We start from the raw sequence: 17,937 nt of genomic DNA, 5'->3' as shown, positions 1-17,937 counted from the left end.
AAATTTGAGAAGGGGAAGCCTTCTTACACATTTGAGATAAACGGTCAAGGTGTGGTTCAAGAACCTCACCTTTCACCACAACCCCACCAATCACCCCAAGACCATTCCCCTCAATACCATTCACCACACTACCACCACCCCCACCCTAATCCTTTACCTATAGCATGCCCACCTCCTCAGTCGATTATAACATCGACCCTAATGCCCCTTATGACTTTTCGGAGCCAACTGGACCGTATAGAGATGGGGCAAGGGCGAGTAGAGGGCATGGTGCAAAACCTAGATTCTAGGTTAAGCACTTTGGATAGTCGGTTGGGTCATATAGAGAGGAACCTTTGGAGGGGTTTATACCCGATGTACGATGACTATGCACACCGAGGGGCTATTCCCCCCGAGGCATTAGTTCCCGATTGGTTCCGATACCCCCAAGGTGGGTATTCCACCCCCGGAGCTTTTGGTACTTATGTGGACTACTCTTCAGTGCATGGATATGGGGGTGATGCTCTAATTTGGGGGTATGGGGGGAAATGTGAACGCTAACTACTTTGCAGGTGGTTCGGGTTATGGTGGTGGGGAGTAGCTTCTCCTAGCTACCTTCCCAAGTCAATGAGGGCATTGCTTGATTTGGCTTGGGGGGAGATTTCTTGTATATATGGTAACTCTCTTTCTCTTTTCTCTATTTATTGCTTTCCTAGTGTAGTTTTTATTGCTTTCCTTTATGAAAAAAATACAAAAAAATTTGAAAAAACAAAAAAAAATCAAAAATATGTTCCAATGAATTTTAAATCATGCTTCCCTGTGTCCCATTTATTGTTTTAATTCTTGGTATATGATAATGAGTTTTGTGAATTTGTTGATCATGATTTGAAGTTTAATTGTTTGGATTCCTAAACATGCGTCAATTTTGCCAACTATTTGTTAATATAGTGCTTGACTAATTGATTTGGTTAGGAATGTGTGATAGTTCCTGGTATGTCAATGAATTTGAGTATAGGTTTGCAACTATTAGTAATGTTTATATAGCTCAATATTATGCACATTGAGGAGGACGAAGGCATTTGTTCTCTTAGGAAGCCTTCAGATGATATTAGATACATTTGTTCCCTTCTTGTTACCCATGTTGTTGCTTGTGCCTTTTTATTGTTTATTTAGCCACATTACAAGCCTATATGAGCCCCATTGGTTACTAGTCCCAAGCTTGGCTTGGGGGAGCTATTACTTGGTGAGGTGAGGGAGTTGTGGTGTGCATATCATTTGCACAATGTGGGAATAAAAGAAGAGTGATTGTTATTTGATATTATGATTGGAAAATATTGATGTTTTGTGCTACAAAGTTAAAAATTTCCAATATGAGGTAAAAAGAAAAAAAAAATAAAAAAGAAGAGCAAAGAAAAAAAGTTGTTTCATATGTTCAAATGTTCTGTTTGAAGGTTGCTCAAGAAAAAGAAAAAAAAGGTTCAAGTTTGAAAATAAAAGAGAGAAAAGAAAAGAATAAGTAGTTCAAAGTTTGTTTTAATTCACTCTATTTCATATTATCATATTTTGTGAGTGAATATGTAAGTGTTGGGATTGTGTTGTATATATGATTGTTTGGTAAACTTTTGTGGAGTTGAGTTGTGATTGGAGATGTTTTGGTCATCACTTGTTGTGACCTTGGGTTTTATTAGGATATGGCTCCCTTAAGCATGGCTTTACTCTCACATTTTCCTAAATTTATCCTACCCTTTACCCTAGCCTTACATTACAAGCTTTAAAGACCTTCCGACCTTTGTGCATATGAGTTGTATGAATGTGAAAGTGTTGTTTATCAATGCAAGTTATGATTTGACATATTTCGAGTCGACTAGTAGGTTAAGCGTTCATTGTTTTAAACACACGAGAGTGTGAGTTGGGAGGGCATTGTTCACAAATAAAGGGGTTGGTTGGAGAGAGATAGAGTACATCTTTTACTCGCCACATAAATGAGAGTTGAGTGTGTGAGCACTAGTCTTAAATTCTATATACTCATGCGGTTTGCTCTACTTGACAATTGTTGGGGATGAAGGATGATTAGATGAATGAGATTGATTGACATTGAAGCATGTCATTAGATTTATCTTGAATCGTTTGTGCTTGATTTTGTTGGGATGAGGCATGTTTTATATGTTCATTGATGATTTCTTTGCTTAGGGACAAGCAAAGGTTTGTCTTGGGGGAGTTTGATATGTCCAATTTATATAGTGTTTTACCCCCGTCCCATGGTCATAATTAGTAGTGTTTTTGGCTCTTTAGGGTCACTTTTATTACTAATTTGTGTTTTCTAGTGTTTTTGTAGTTTTGCTTGAGTTTTGTAGGAAATTGCACACTTGGAGCGTTTTCCGGGTTTTTCACAAAGCAACTATGAGCATTAGGAGGACACGACCATCCTTGAAGCCCAGGACCGGTGAGAGCCGATGATTAAGGGCTCGGTATGTGATACCGGGGCAATTGGATCAAGTAATCAAGACCCGATGAGGAAATCCGGATTGGGCCGAGGAATCGAGCCTAATCGAAATCCAAGCCTCGAAGAAGAAGCCGGGCCCGGGTGCGCAAAGCAACATCAAGGAAGAAGTCGCGCCTGATCGGGTGAGCGTAGGCTCGATCGAGCACAACACACTAGCAAGGGTGTAGTAAAAAGGCGGGCCCGATCGGGCGCGTGTTTTTCTAAGTACCTGATTAGTTTTGTTTAAGGATTTATTTTAGGAGTGTTTAAGTATGAATTTTGTACGTAATTTTTGTGGACCTTCTCTTTTAGATTTTTCTCTCTCTACTTAGGATATTTTCTCTCTCTTAAACTCTCTCTCAACTTTGTTCTTAATTACATTCATTAATCCAAATTTCTTTTGGTAACAATTTCTTCTCTTTTAATTTCAGTTATTTGATTTAATTCTTTCATTATGTGTTGCTTTATTGATTTGATTAGTTTAGATTTAATTCTTTCATTATGTCTTGCTTATTGATTTGATTAGTTTAGATTTAATTATGCTTGAGTAATTTTATTTCTAAGGTTTATGGGGATCTAATAAATAATATGAAGGGGTAAATTTGTGATTGTTGATTATCAATGCTTGGGTAATTTCCTATTGATTGATTTAATGCTATGCAATTAGGTTTGGCCAGATTTAATTGTATGAGTTTAGCAATATTAATTCGAGATTCGACATATGAGAATTGATGTTTAGGCTTAGTTTCAATAGGCGGACTAATTTATACATGGTTAAGTCGAGATTCGACAGATGAGATTTAATACCGGTAAATTAACTCTGTGATTATAATACGTAGCGAAAGCCCTTTATAATCTGATTAATTAATGCTTGATGATTGTTTATTATGATTTGCCCTGGAATATTGTTTATTAGTGAACCTATGCCCTAGGTCTTTTAATATTTAATTTCTTCCTACTTTATTTTCTCTGATCATATTCTTAGTAGTATAGTCTTTAAGTATAATAGGGAAATTCTACACTATATCCCTCAGTTGTTGGCTTTTCGTTCCAAGCTGTGCCCCTCACTTTGAAAAGTTCCACGCTGTAACCTGTAGGTCCCACAAGTGATTACGCTGTACCCTTGCCGTTATCTCTCCACTACAACTTTCCGTTAGTTTTCCCTTTCCAACAAAATAACGTTGGAAGGGGTTAATTTTGGTGGGAAAATTACCCTCCAAAAACAGAGTACTCCACCTTCCTCCTTAAATAACCCTTCTTCAACTCTGTTTTCCACATTATTTGGTTTGAATTTTTTTTTGTTTTTTTTTAATTTTTGCGGAATTCTCATGCAAGCATCATGTCAAGTTCTCGTTCTTCTTTTCAAGCCAAATCGAGTTGTGCGCTTCAGTTCATGCCTCCACGATGCTGTTGCAATCCTCCGAAATTAGCGAAGATCAAAATATCGACAACAAATCGCAACCCAGGGAAAGCGTTTTTTAAGTGCAACGACTGTGGTTTCTTCAAATGGCTGGATGAAGGTGATATTCAAGGACTGGGCAATATTCAAGGACTGGGCAATATGCAAACTAGTGATATTGCACTTGTTGTAGACAAATTAGGTGATTTGATTAGTTACTTTAAGGATGTAGTTAAAATAGGGGTTTTTATGTATTTCATGTTGTTGGTGATTATCTTGATTAAAGTTGGGTGATTTGATAGGATTAATGTAATTGCCAAAAATCTCAGCTTTATTATGTAACAACATTTTAAGTTATGTAAGAAATATTTGTGGTTGAATGTCAAATCATGTGCATTGCTGTATTATACGATCCAATTAAGATGAGAAAATTAAAGGAGCATTGCATAGCAAAGATAATATCAGGTTCACCATTTGTTACATCCAAAAAATTATCACTCCCACATAATTACATAATAATAAAATCCAAAAAATTTACCCCTTCCCTACTTAATTAGCTGATACTTTTACCCAAAATATAACTCCATAATTTTCTTTACAATTATACTTAAACTAAAGAAACATGCAAAAGACCATTTCACTTTGGTTAAAATCAGAGCATGGACAGCCTCTTCAGAATTTTCCTTCTTTTTGGGCTGATGTAGCCTTCCTCATTGTTTATTGCTGTTGTAGTGTTTGGTTCTGGCTGAGTGGAAGCTTCTGCATGGGTTGTGGAAGTCACAGGTTGGCTGGAGCAGCCTCTGGGAACATGTACTTGGGCAGATGCTTGACTGGCCATCATTTCTATCAAGTTGCCATCATCTGCATCTTGAGAGCTTGAATGCCTTGTGCTCTTTCTTGCCTTTGCACCTTCTTTGGTGGTCTTGAACACTCCAGCTTTCTCTAGCATTTCCTTCTTAGTAGATCCACCCTTGCAAGTAAAAGTATTATGTCCAAACTGCTTACAGTTCCCACATTGGACAGTTGAGCTCCTTTTACCTTTTCTTTGTTCCCCCTCCTCTCTCTTCCTGTTCCTAGAGGGTCTGCCTACACTCCTTTTCATAGTTGGGGGGATTAGTTTAGGTACATCTAGGTCAGGCCAATGTTGTGGATCAAGTATGGGCAAGATATTGCCTTTGTAGGCTGCCTTGTACCTAGAAACAGAGTACCATTCACTCACAAAATCCAAAGGGTCTTTCCCATCATGAAGTATAGCTCTTACTCCATGTCTGCAAGGAATTCCTTCAATTTTCCACCTACCACAGACACAACTTTTAGTGTTTAGAGAGACTGGTAGCATGCTTCTACCATCAAACACCTCAAACTCTCCCCTCCCTGATGGATATGCATGACAGAGTCTTGACTCCCTCTTCACCACCCTAACTCTCTCCCTGATATTTGGACACACTCCCTCATCCTTCCATTGCTCTGATAGTTGTTGTCTGGTAGCATGTCTGACCATAGCAATTCTTCTGACACCTGATCATACAAAGATAAATTAGTATCATATGCCAAATTTACTACTACATTGCCTAAAAGTAAGTGGTTTTTTTGCACCTTCTAGCAGAGTTAAAATAGGGTATGTCCTGTCAACTCCTATGGTGCTGTTGAAGCTCTCCACAAAGTTGTTGGTGTTCTCATCACAGCACAAGTTTGGGTCAAACTTGAATTTTGTCCATCTCTGAAGAGGGCCAATGTCTTTGAACCATTTCACTGCTCCAAGACCTGCTGCTTTCTGAACTTGCTGGAGAGACTTTTTGAAACTAAATGCTGAATAAGCATTAGTCGCAGCCCAGAAAAGTTTGTGCATCACCACACTAGGATACACAGTCTTGAAGTTCTTGCATAAATGCCTTGCACAATACCTTCTGTCACAAGTTGACCACACTTGATCCAATGAAGGATCAATTCCCTAGAAATAAACACATAAGGAAAGTTAGTACACAATTATTACAGGAATGGAATTAAGTCAAGTAGAGATAGTGGCTACACCTTCTGCCTATCACTCATAATGGTCCAATCATCTCTTCCAGTCTGAGTGAGGATGTTCTTCAGGTGAGTAAAGAACCAACTCCAGCTGCTTTTATTTTCTGAGTCAACCACAGCAACTGCAAGGGGGAATATCTCATTATTCCCATCCAATGAGACAGCAGAGAGGAGCACTCCACCATAGTTGCCTTTCAGGTGGCAACCATCCACACCCACTAACCCCCTACAACCAGTTATGACTCCATTGAACTGAGCAGCAAAACTTATGAATATGCAGTTGAATTGAAGAGCTCTCTGAGGTTGTTGTAGAGTTTTCCATAAGCAAAATGCTATAGAACCTTGGTTTCCGTCCTTAATCATTTCACAGTAGCCTGGTAGCTTCCCATAAGAATCATCATGTCCACCTTGTATCATTTCCATAGTCAAACCCTTCATCTTGTATAAGCTTGATTTTTCCATTGTCACACCAAATTTTTCCCACAACAAGTTATTAAGTGCTTTACCTCTAATGTCAGGTGTAGCCCTAATATCTTCTATCAGTTTCTGAGCTGCCCAAGCACAAGTGACCATTGGGTTGTTAACCATATTCAAATCATAAGAATGGCCATTCTTTATGCTTTTTATAGCCCAAGTACAACCATCAATCAACACACTTGCATGAATTCTCCAGCTACATCTACTATCAGCACACTCAGCTGTGTATCTATGTTGCTCTGATTTTCCTTACCACCAAGCTAAAACCTTCCTGCACACAGTAATCTCTAAGGGCATCCTTGAAATGAACCCTATCTACAAACAACTGCCAAGGTTTTAACCTAATCATTCCAAGTTGTGCATCATCAAATACCTCCCCATTCCTATATAGCCTACTCACATAATCACCTTTATCCTCATACACAGCCTCATTGCACCTAAATGGCTCCCAATTACCATCTACAAAATTCTGATTAAGCAAATCCATTGGGTTCTCTTCATCTAAATCTTCCTCACTAAGTACATCTTCCTCTTCATCCTCTACTTGTGGTTGATACTCACCATCAGAGTCACTCCTTGAACCAGTATCCTCATCAGAACCACTCCCTGACTCAATCTGTTCAGGCTGAACATCTACTTCTACAACCCTCCTCCTAGGCCTAGTCCTATTAGTGTCACCATCACTAACAGTAGCTTGTGCAGACTGAGTTGCTTGGATTGGTACACCCTTGTACCTAGCAGTGGAATGTGCCATTTTCCTACCATGAGGGAAAAGTTCTACCTTACTCCTCACTTTACTCTTTTTAGCAGGAGGGGACTCAGTAGGGATTTGCTTGGCTGTGTTCACAGGGGCTTTCCTAAGATTGGGGCTTGGGACACCTTGTAAAAGCCTAGGACTTCTTCTAGGTGGAGATGATGAAGGTTGAGAGTTAGAAATGTTCAAGTTATCTGAAGGAGAAGCCAGTGAAACATGAGGTGGAGAGTCAGGAGAAATCTCTTCTAAAAGTTTTGGTAACCTCCTACTGAGTTATGGACAAGTGGGGGCTGGGTCAGTTAGTATTGTTGGGTTTTTTCTAACAGGTAATTTTAGAATGGGTTGTTGTGTTGGGCTGAGTTGAGAAATAATGTGTGTCACATGTGTGGGAGGTGGTTGTGGGCCAGAATCAATTTCAGGGCTTTGGGTTTGAACAACATTGAGGTTTTCCTATGGGCCAGGCTCAGGATTTTTTGCTTTTTTCACTGTTTGGGCAAGATTCCAAATAAAAGAAGGCTTAGCTAAGCAAACAACCCACACATCTATCTCTTTCAGTGTAATATTCTCAAACATCTTCATCATAGTCCCATCATCAACCAAATTTATACTCTTTCCCCTAAAACAATAGTGCAACCCAGGGTATGTTGGAAACTCAAATTTACTCTTTTTAAACTCCTCACACATCTCATTAATCACATCAATTAACAAACATCTATCTATATCATCAACCTTTACACGAACACAATCAGCACCATAATGGATTTTTAGAATTCTCTCATCCATCTGCAACATAAAACATGCAAGCATTCTCAAACCACTGACAATTACACCAATTACCAAAAACACTACAGCAATAACATTGCAAATACAACAACCTAGCACAAAAATTACCCCCAACACGCATGGAAACAAGGTTTATAACCCCACCCACCAAATTAATGCATCCAAACCATTCATTCAAGCACATATGTAACTAATTTCAACAAGTTACAACATCTAAACCCTAAATTTAACATCTTTATACATAATTCAACAACTATAAAGAGGGAAAATTTGGGATGCAATGGGTTACCTTCGAAGTCCTTTTACGCAGAAATCACCAGAAACTTCACCCACTTTAAAATCGCTCTTCGAATTTACCCAGCAAAGTTTCTCCAGTTCGTAAATCGCTCTTCGAATTTTCAAATTTAGGGTTTTTTTTTATCAGAATGAATAAATGAAACAAAGTGGGAGGGAATTAAATGAAAATAGAGGGAAAGTACAAAAGTTAGGTGACGACATTAACTATCTCTGACGTCCGTCATTTATAGTGACTAAGTAATGTTACAGCGTAATCACTTGTGGGACCTAAAGGTTACAGCGTGGAACTTTTCAAAGTGATGGGCACAGCTTGGAAAAGCCAACACCTGAGGGGTATAGTGTAGAATTTCCCATTATAATAATATTGGTTACCTTGATAATTTAGATTATGATAATTAATTAGGAGTAGAAAGACTTGTTTCCCTATGTATTCAACCCTACTTCCCTATCTGCATTAGTTAGAGGACTTAGGTAATACTTTTGATTAGGGGATAAGAATTTACCCTGTCAATAACTCAATTAAAAATCAGAAAATTAAAAAAAAAAAAAAAAAAAAAAAAAAAAAAAAAAAACTTTAAAGAACCCATAAAGTAACCAACCCCAGCCCAAACTCATGCCCATATAAAATGTAAAACCCTAGGGCTTCTTTTATTAGTTGTAGCCGCTCAACAACCCTCCTCTCTCTCTCTTAATTTTATGATTTTCTCCCTCTAAAATCTCAAGCTCTCAACGCTTCTTTAAGGGCTTCAATCATCAATCTCTGAGGTAATTTCAACTACAATAATCTATGTGTGAGGTTACTATGTATTAGATTTATATTTTATTACCCTATTAATTTGTATTATTACTTCGTATTATCGTTTCTTTTGCATGTTTATTTTAGTATTTCCTACTTGATTTAAATACAATTTTGTTTATAAATTATTACTTCAGTTCTTCTTCTAATGGTTGAATTGGGCCTTTGGGATATTAACTTGATCTTTATTTTTCTTTTTTTTTATTTGCAGCAGCCAAGATCCTCAATTGGAAAGCTTGTTATTATCATGAACAGGATGGTACGCCACCACTTGCATCGCCTGCCTGAAATTGAACCCGGCAATGAAATTAAGTTTTTGTTTAAAAACCTGTAAAAACATTTGTATCATTTGAACTTTTTTGTAATTTGCTAAGTAAATCAGAAATTAAATAGACTTAGGTTTGTAATATATTAAGAGTTAAATAATGTTTATCAGCTTTAATTTTGGTTTGGATTTAATTGTGGTTTAAAAGAAATCAGACTGTTTAAACAAATCAAGTTGCTTAGGTCGGGTCAACCCGAACATAGCAACCTGATTCAAAACCCAAATAAAAAATCAGGTCAAATAAGGTCAATTTTGGGTTGACCCAAACCTGAATATATCTGGTTCAGGTTGGAGTTTGCAACCCGAAAAGTTAAATAGATCAGGTTCGGATGGGGGGGTGGCTGACTAGAAATCAGCTGACCCGAACACGAATTTGGCCCGACCAGATCCATTTTCAAGCCCTAGTATTACTGTTATTCGTCTAGAAGTAGTTGATTCTTTGAGATTTTGAAATACAATCTCTTGAATTCTTAGTTGAAACTGGTATAGGATGGCTTTTGTGGGTGTTAGAAGCCCCCATTTACTAAGTTTAACTGCAGGCATCGTAGCTCCCAAGTATGGGTGGCATTCGATTTTCGTGTTTTGCCTTATTGGTAGTCGTTATGCTGCCGAAATGGGTCTAGAGTACGTATATTAGCTTAGTTTAGGAAGGAAAATAAACTAATAAAGAAACTTTATCCATCATAGCATGGACTCGCCTCCATTCGTTGATGTTGAGGAGATTCAAGAGGGTCATGATGAGGCGGTTCGCCCTCAAAAGAGGGTGACTCGTCCTCGAGAGGAGGTTCAAGAGCGACGCGTCGCAGCCGATCGACATTGCTAGGAGGATGTGGTTTGGGAGACTCCTCCCAACTAGGACCCTAGGGTCCTTAAGTGGGACCCAGACCATCATGTCTCAATCAGAGGGTGGCGCGGCATCGTGAGTTCTTTTCGCCTTTGTTTTTCTCTTTTTTATTTCTCCTTTTCAAGCCATAACCGTTTTTTTAATTTTCATTTTTTTTTATTTTTTCTTTAAAGTGAGCCTAGCATGCGTCTATACGGCTCTGGTGACCTGCGAGCCGGTTTTGCGAGTTTTCCCGAGGTGGCAAAGGAGATTGTTGAGCTTTCGGGGATCAGCCCCCAGCTGGCTGCTCTTCGGGATTTATCGAGTCAGCTTGTGTCGTCAGCTTTCCTCCGTGGATTGCTGGAGTTTTGGTGGGATTCCACCGACACTTTCGACTTTCCATGGGGAGAGATGACAGTTACCCCTCTCAATTTCTCTATGATTACGGGTTTTCGTTTTGGAGGCGAGCCCGTAGCCATAGATATCGTTAAGGGGTCAGACGAGAGACTGCGTGACCTTGTGGGAGACCATCTCGCGGGGGCCCTTCACGTGTATGCGCAGTCTTGTCCATACTCGATTCTTGCTGACAAGTTGTCGGCTGACGAGCTTGATTGGCAGTGTACACCTGAGCAGCTGGCTCAGATATACATTGCTCACGTTCTTTCCGTCACTATCTTGAGTGATCGAGGAGAACGTTTCACTATTGGGTTACCTATTCGCCTCAGTGATTTGGGGCAAGTAGGTAACCTGAGTTGGGCGGAGGTATCGTATGCCCGTATGCTTACAGCTATGGGTAAGGCGACCCGAGTGATGGATTCCGCGGAAGTTAATGAGGTGCCTCGGATCTCCCTTACATGGCATGGTCGTATCTTTGAGGTACATTCTTTAAGCTTCTTTCAATTATTATTTTTGCTTTTCCCCTTTAAGTTTATCATTTTTCGGTTTTCTTTTAGGCTTGGGGATACTCGTACCTACCTTTCTTAGCCCCCGTGATGCTTAGGGCTGCTCGTTTTCCTATCGGCCATCGATTGGTCACGATTAAGAAGAGACAAACCATTTCAGCCGGCCACTTTCGCTAGAGGATCCTTTCGGCGACTCGTGCGTCGGTGAGTATTTCAACTACATGTGCATCTTTTGATTATTTTTATTTTTTTTTTCTGATGATTTTTCATGTGGCTGCGTTTATAGATCGATCTCCGTACTTAGAGTTTGATCGTCAGAGTCCCTGAGGCTGTCTGGTCTGGCATGATTCGTTGCCGTTTCCGAGCCCTTTATTAGAGACTTCCAGTCTTCCAGTCTTCCAGAGGACAGACGCTTTGTTTTTAGGCGAGCGTGTTCTCTAGCAGTCTGCGTTTGAGGAGCCTAGGGTTCCTGTGGATCCTCCGATCCGGATGTTACATCCGAATTTGCTATCTACCGAGGATCGAGCTCAGGCGATCCTAGGTTATCCAGCGAAGCAGCTGGTGCTGCCGAATGCATCGTATCCGACTTTCATTGCATCCAAGCTGACTCCTTTCCCAGCTTTTGTTCTGGTTAGTACTTCAACTCTCTTTTGTTATTTATATTTAATTTATCGGAACCTTGACCCTTTTATTGTTTATTTAGCGGGTTAAGCTAGGTGGTTGGGTGCCTCCTACAGCAGAGATCACGTATACCGATGTTGCTGGGTCGGTAATTAGTGAGATCCTTCCAACAGCGGAGGATGAGGAGGGGATACCGATTGTTCCTGAGACGGTTGAGTTGGTATGTCCCTTATATATATATATATACATTTTTTGCTAACTATCCTTGTATTTTGGAACAGGTTCCGCAAGAGACCGTGAACGGCATGGTGAGGACTTTGCGCGCTTTCCGAGCTGTTTATCGGAGAGCTCTCATCACTTTGTCATGACGTGATCATCGGATGGTCGCGGTAAGTTTATTATATATTTACTTTTCTTTTAACAAAGTCATCACACATTTTATATATTAATTTTCGTTCAGATTTTGCAGGATGTGCAGCAGCCGTCTGGGAGTCGTCGAGCATCCTGACCTCCTTTGTACACACATTTTTTTTTATTAGGAAACAGATGTATATATTTTTTTTGTTGTACATATGACACGTTTTTGGTATATATATGTCATTTTTTTTTGTTTCCATGTGTACATTTTTTATTTTTTTTATTTTTTAAAAAAAAATTTTAAAAAAAATCCCGATGGAGGGAAGGGTTCCCGACTTAACCCCTTCAAAAAAATAACAAAAAAGACACAAAGGAAGGAGAATAGGAAAAAGAAAGGAAAAAGGAAAGAAGAAAAGGAAAAAAGTAAAGGAAAAAAGAAAAATAAGAAACTATCAAGGAAAATGACACAAGGGTTAGTAAAAGGTAAGCGTATGATTTGTGTTAAGATATCATGAGATTCCGTCATTATGTAGTCCAAAATACGGAAATAATCCTAACTCAAATGATGCAACAAAGTAGACGTGCGCAACTGGATGAGTTGCGTGCGGCTGTCGCGCGCATGTAAATTGGTTGTGCCACCTGCTGGTGAACTTTCTTCCGAGCAAAAATTGCCAAAATTTTGCCCCTCTTGGGTCTATTTAAACGTGGTTTCGTGTAGGCTTTTGAGTATCTCGCATTCATTCGTTTAGTAATATTATAAGAAACTAAAAAGAATTAATCTCTCTAAATTCTCTCTCTCTTTTTTTTTTATTTGATTGATGGTGAAAACCTTTGAACAACGTTTGAAGCAATGGGTCACTTACCTCTCAACCGAGGACAAACTAGCTTTCAAAATTTACCACCTAGCCCCTCTATTGAACTACATGCAAATAGTGATTAATTTGATTTTCTTCATGCCGTCGCCAACCATTGGGACTCTAACCACCATCTTTTCTTGTATAAAGGGGAAGAGATTGTCCCACTTCTTGGTGAGTTTGAGGCCTTGCTAGGCTTTCCTACAAATACTCTCCGTCTGACCTATGCGCCTACCTTGTCGGATCCCAAACCTATATTCCAAAGTTTTTTTGGTTTGTCTGACAATGATATGACTAACATTGGAACTGAAGAAGCCGTGAATTTGACCCAATTTATTGAACACTTCGTCGCCCCTCGTGACAACATGACTAAACAACGCTTTAAAATTCGTGCTTTATGTTATTGTCTTGTTGTTAATTGTTTGCTTAAGACAGGCAAAGAGTATGGATATTATTCCATGGTGTCCATAGTAGAGTAAATACAGGGATGTCATTCACCCGCTCCTTTGGCTTCGGCGGAAACCGTTCTATGCTTGAATCGCCTTAGAGGAGACCTTAACGAAAACGATTTCACGAGAAGTCCACTCCTATTACACGTATGTTTTTTTTGTAGTATTTCAGCGCAAGTCATGAAGTTACGCTGGCATGACCAATGCAATCTTCTGCGCTGCGCGCGGTTGGTGTGCGCAACTGATTTTGATGCGCGCACCACTTGCTTGTGTAAATTCACAAACTTAATTTTCTTTTTTTTTTTTAGATTTGGCTCATGGAGCATTTGCAAATTGTTAATCATCCACAAAACCTTGAGGCTAATGGAGTAAGGACATTCCCTGGACGTCGAATTCTCTATAAACATAAGAATGAAGAAGAATTGACGTCGTTTTTCTGTCACGGGGCTCCTAACATACGCTTTGTGATTCCTTGGTGGAACATAAGTAGTATGGTTGGGAATAGTTTTAATTGCCCTTATATTAGGCTTCTAGGCCTATCTAGTACTACTTATATCTTTCCTTGCAGGGTAATGAGACAATATGGGATGAAATAAATTATTCCCCCGCAAGATTGTGATGCTCCTAAAGATGTGATCTTTAAACCTAAACAAATTTCTCGTTGGATGAAATATTGGTCAAGTCTTCCTAGATGGGTAGTGCAAAATCCTACTGCGAGTATTGTATTATCTTCCTTTTACAATCCTACTGCGAGTATTGTATTATCTTCCTTTTACAAAGCTTGGATGAATGCGGCGGATAAGGGCGAATTAAACAAGGCTCGATCTCAACATCAAGCCACCACGGCTTGCAATCCACCTAAGCCTTTGATGCATTCGGCCACCACTACTCCTCCTAGTGGCCAAAACAAAGGAGTGAGAAGAAAATTAAACTTCTCATCTCCTAAGGCTCGTTCTTCCCTTGCTAATCTAGGATGTCGTTCACCATAGGCAACATCCAGGGTCTACAATAGAAAATGTTATGAAGATAAACAAAATGTGAATAACAAGATCCAACAAGGACTACAATAGAACTACAATAGAACATCAGCTTTTCATTTTGGAACTTACACCAAGTTGCCCAAAATCACCACCGTCTGGTTTGCTATCATCCTTTATAGCCCTACGAATCTGGTTCATGTTCCAGACATCCAGCCTCAGAAAAACACCCCATCCTACAGGTTGCTTATTAAGACGATCCAAATACATAACCTGACATATTGGGTTAATGAAGATTACACAAGGAAAAATGAGGATCAGAAACAGACATACCACAACAAAAATAAGGCAACCACCACACCCACTAGCAAAACCACTCGAGTAATATCTACGTGAAAATGCAGCAACACTGTCCATCAGCTTCTTCAACACAAGACTACACCAGTCATACTCCGCAGCTCCAGGGGCACATGTCAATGAAGAAACATGATCGGACGCTAGCCTAGAGGATTATGTCGAGCATAACAACATTTCGAATGACAGTAATAAAAACAAAATTTTGAACTCATCTTCCTCGTGTTCCTGCTAATGCCCTTCTACCGTCTCCATTAATTGCCTATTAACAGGTATTCCCTCTATTTGTAGTGTCTACCAGTCTTGGTTGATTTACTATTCCATGATTTGCCATACCTACCCATTATGTCTAGAATCTTAAGCTTGCCCTCTTGTGATAATGATTTGTAAGTTGGAACAACAAATCCCTTGTTAGGAATACCTAGGACCCAATGTACTTGGTTCTTTGAAATATTGAACAATCTACCATCTACACCTCTTAAAGTACTATTCAGAGGATCAGTTCGAGTCATTAACCAGTAAGATAGCTTCCTTGGGACATGCATGTCTCCTGCAAAGTGTAAAAGACCGCCAAAACCCATTTCTCCAACCCATCGAATTCTCCGATCATCAAAATTTGGCATATTCTTCCAAAGGTCTCAATACGACAGCTAGTGTTAAGTGGCTGCAAAGAAGAGGTTCGACATCACCTAATTACAATTACAAATCACTTAGCAAAACATTAAACCATACTGTCCATAACAACTTACTCACCTGACTACTAGCTCTATCCCTTTCCAATAAAACATCCCCTCTTGCTTTAATTTTACCACCAATAGTTAATGAATCATCCTGCAACATCAATATCAAATTTAAGATACGTGTTGGTGTGTAATAATCAACCTCCAATAACACAACAAAGCCGATTATTAACGACTGAATTCAAGAATGAAAGCATGCAACGATTCTAAATTGCAGACAAATACCTCTTCCAAATCATCTTCTTGGATAGCACTCCTTTTGCGTTTCAAACATCTCCTTCCACCCATATATTCTACCCTAAAAAATGAGTATTTGCAGCAATAAAATAACCAATTTCAGAACATCACCAGGCATCCAATTAATAGAACAACTTAAGTAATTGGAAGAGTCATTGGATTTTTCAACAACACTAAACAAAGACAACAATAACACTAATCATCATTTATGCCAAAGTCTACCCACAATCGAATATTCCAAATAACTACTCAGCGAAAATAACAACCAATTAAATTCATAAATTAAATAAACCACTGTAATTACCTAACTTTAGGGTTTGCAAATACCCCTTTAATGCCATGACTCCTCAGCCGACTCCCAGCAACTGGTCATCATGTACGCAATCGAATATTCGGTGAAAAGCCAATAGAAACCCTACCGACATAAAATTTCTAGAAGAAAGGATTACTACGGCCAACTGATCTGCCTCCGGACAAAGACATTGCGATTTTTCAATTAAGCCGACACTGCAACTTATCCGTCCAATCTTCAACTGCGATTTTGCAATCAAGCCAACAATTGAACAACTCCCAGCAACTTTTTACGGATTCGATTCCACCATTGAAAGTAAGAAAGAGGGTAAAGAGGTAACCTGTGAAAGTGAGAAAGTGGGTTTAAGTCGTTAACGGCGGTTCCTTTTCAACTTTTTTAAAACGGGGCTCATATTACGGGAACATAGTTGGCTTTTTTGCATGGACCTTCGTGCCCCTCATTTAACTGAGGAAAAGACGGTAATGCCCCCGATATCAACAAAATAGGTTGATATCAGTTATTAACTTGTATTTTCTCCGGAGGTACTCCAATTTTCTCCTTCGATTTCGGATCATGAGCTCCATTTTGATCTCCTACACATCCACTTGCCTCCGAAACCTCGAGTGCACCATTATTACCATGACCATTACTCAATACCTTCGATTTTCGAGCTCGAAATTACTCGAACAAGTCATTCTCCCCATCAACGGAGACTGCATCTCCAATGCTGCTAACTCACGCTTCATTTCTCTAAATTCAAAACATTAATCCACAACAAATATCTTTTGCTTTTCATGGATTCAAACTATTTCATCGTCATTTACAAAAGTTACAACACAAATCGCAAATCCAAAAAATCAAAAACCCTATATTTCTCTTTTTTTCAAAATATATCGTAAAATCCAGATTTTTTGTTTTTCAAAAAAATCAAACCATGAAATATGAAATGAAAAGTTTGAGTTAGGTTAACGAAGATCTAAAATCAGAGGAGAGAGATTGAAGAAGATCTTGAAGATTGCGCGAAAAAATTATCTTTGAATTTTGAAGAAAAAAGCAATAAGGAAAGAGATAATTTTCTGTAAGGAATAAGAAAGAAACCACGCTTTTTATGGTGGGCCCCACAAGGTGTTGCTTGAGGATTCATGCTGAGGTTTAAAGTTAACCCAAGGTACTCAATTTTTAACCAAGGAGGATACTCAATTCTTTTGGGTAAAATAATTTTCTTGATAAGAAAAAGGGTAAGAGTACCTAAACGGTATGGAAAAAAAATAGAGTACCCAAACGGTGAAAAAATCAACAATGTAGGGCCCATTTGTTTACTTAACTCGAATAAATATGAACTCTCTTTCTATCCTATATATAAAGTGAAAGGGGGGTTTCGGGGATAAATTTCACTTTTCCAAAATAACCCCTCTCAATTTTCTCTTGCTTTTTTTTTAAAAAAAAACTACTCCCTTTCTCTTGGACACGAATGCCGATGTTAATCTTTGATCAATAATATCTTTAATTATCAATAAGTATAAACTCTAACAATTGAAAATTAATAATCTATTTATTGAGACAATTCCAACAAGTACCCACAAGACCATAATTTTTCTTATGTGTAAATCACAAATATTAGTCAAAGTAGGACGAATGAATAGTGTAAAAAATAGAAATGGAGCAAGTATTTAAAAACGAAGGGAGTACCATCTTTTTTTAAAAAAAAAAAAAAAAAAAAAAAAAAAAAAAAAAAAAAAAACTACCATCTAAAAATACTACAACCTAAAGAAATTACCATCTATTTGAAACGAAAAAAAAAAAAAAAAAAAAAAAAAAAAAAAAAAAAAAAAGAGAATCAACCCTTATATATTCACACACAATTCGTGTGTCACTTAGCTTGTTTACTTAGTACGAGTAATATTTTACAAACAAAATACTAATTTCTTAAAAAAAAAATAGTAATATAAACTGACTAAAATTCCCAACGAACATCTATAAATATAATAAAACATCGTCACTTTTTAAGACATCA

General features: G+C 38.5%; 1 protein-coding gene and 1 long non-coding RNA gene across 2 annotated transcripts; both read right to left on the bottom strand.

Moving 5' to 3' along the window:
• Positions 1-4,365: 4,365 nt before the first annotated feature.
• LOC145638992 (uncharacterized) lies at positions 4,366-11,681 on the bottom strand. Its single transcript, XM_081690082.1, has 4 exons — positions 8,189-11,681; positions 5,892-7,899; positions 5,457-5,811; positions 4,366-5,378 (listed from the first exon to the last, which is right to left on the bottom strand). The coding sequence occupies exons 2-4, from the start codon at positions 6,471-6,473 to the stop codon at positions 4,513-4,515; spliced, it is 1,803 nt and encodes a 600-aa protein (XP_081546208.1). The 5' UTR covers positions 6,474-7,899; positions 8,189-11,681; the 3' UTR covers positions 4,366-4,512.
• Positions 11,682-14,059: 2,378 nt separating this feature from the next.
• Positions 14,060-16,284, bottom strand: LOC145641036 (uncharacterized). The gene is made up of 5 exons (XR_014115110.1): positions 15,936-16,284; positions 15,620-15,692; positions 15,408-15,485; positions 14,433-15,318; positions 14,060-14,326 (listed from the first exon to the last, which is right to left on the bottom strand). It is a non-coding gene; the product is annotated as an uncharacterized LOC145641036 (long non-coding RNA).
• Positions 16,285-17,937: the final 1,653 nt, after the last annotated feature.

This window comes from Chenopodium album, chromosome 7, assembly GCF_948465745.1.
Source record: "Chenopodium album chromosome 7, dcCheAlbu1.1, whole genome shotgun sequence".
Taxonomy (NCBI): domain Eukaryota; kingdom Viridiplantae; phylum Streptophyta; class Magnoliopsida; order Caryophyllales; family Amaranthaceae; genus Chenopodium; species Chenopodium album.
The sequence above is the reverse complement of the archived record's forward strand: the minus strand, read 5'-3'. Positions and strand labels throughout refer to the sequence as shown.

What these genes read in the sequence shown, in the direction of transcription:
- LOC145638992 (XM_081690082.1), bottom strand. Translation starts at nt 6,473, where the DNA reads ATGGTTAACAACCCAATGGTCACTTGTGCTTGGGCAGCTCAGAAACTG. An exon ending in TTATGAGTGATAGGCAGAAG is followed by an intron (nt 5,812 to 5,891) that starts GTGTAGCCACTA and finishes GTTTATTTCTAG; the next exon opens with GGAATTGATCCTTCATTGGA. An exon ending in TATTTTAACTCTGCTAGAAG is followed by an intron (nt 5,379 to 5,456) that starts GTGCAAAAAAAC and finishes TTGTATGATCAG; the next exon opens with GTGTCAGAAGAATTGCTATG.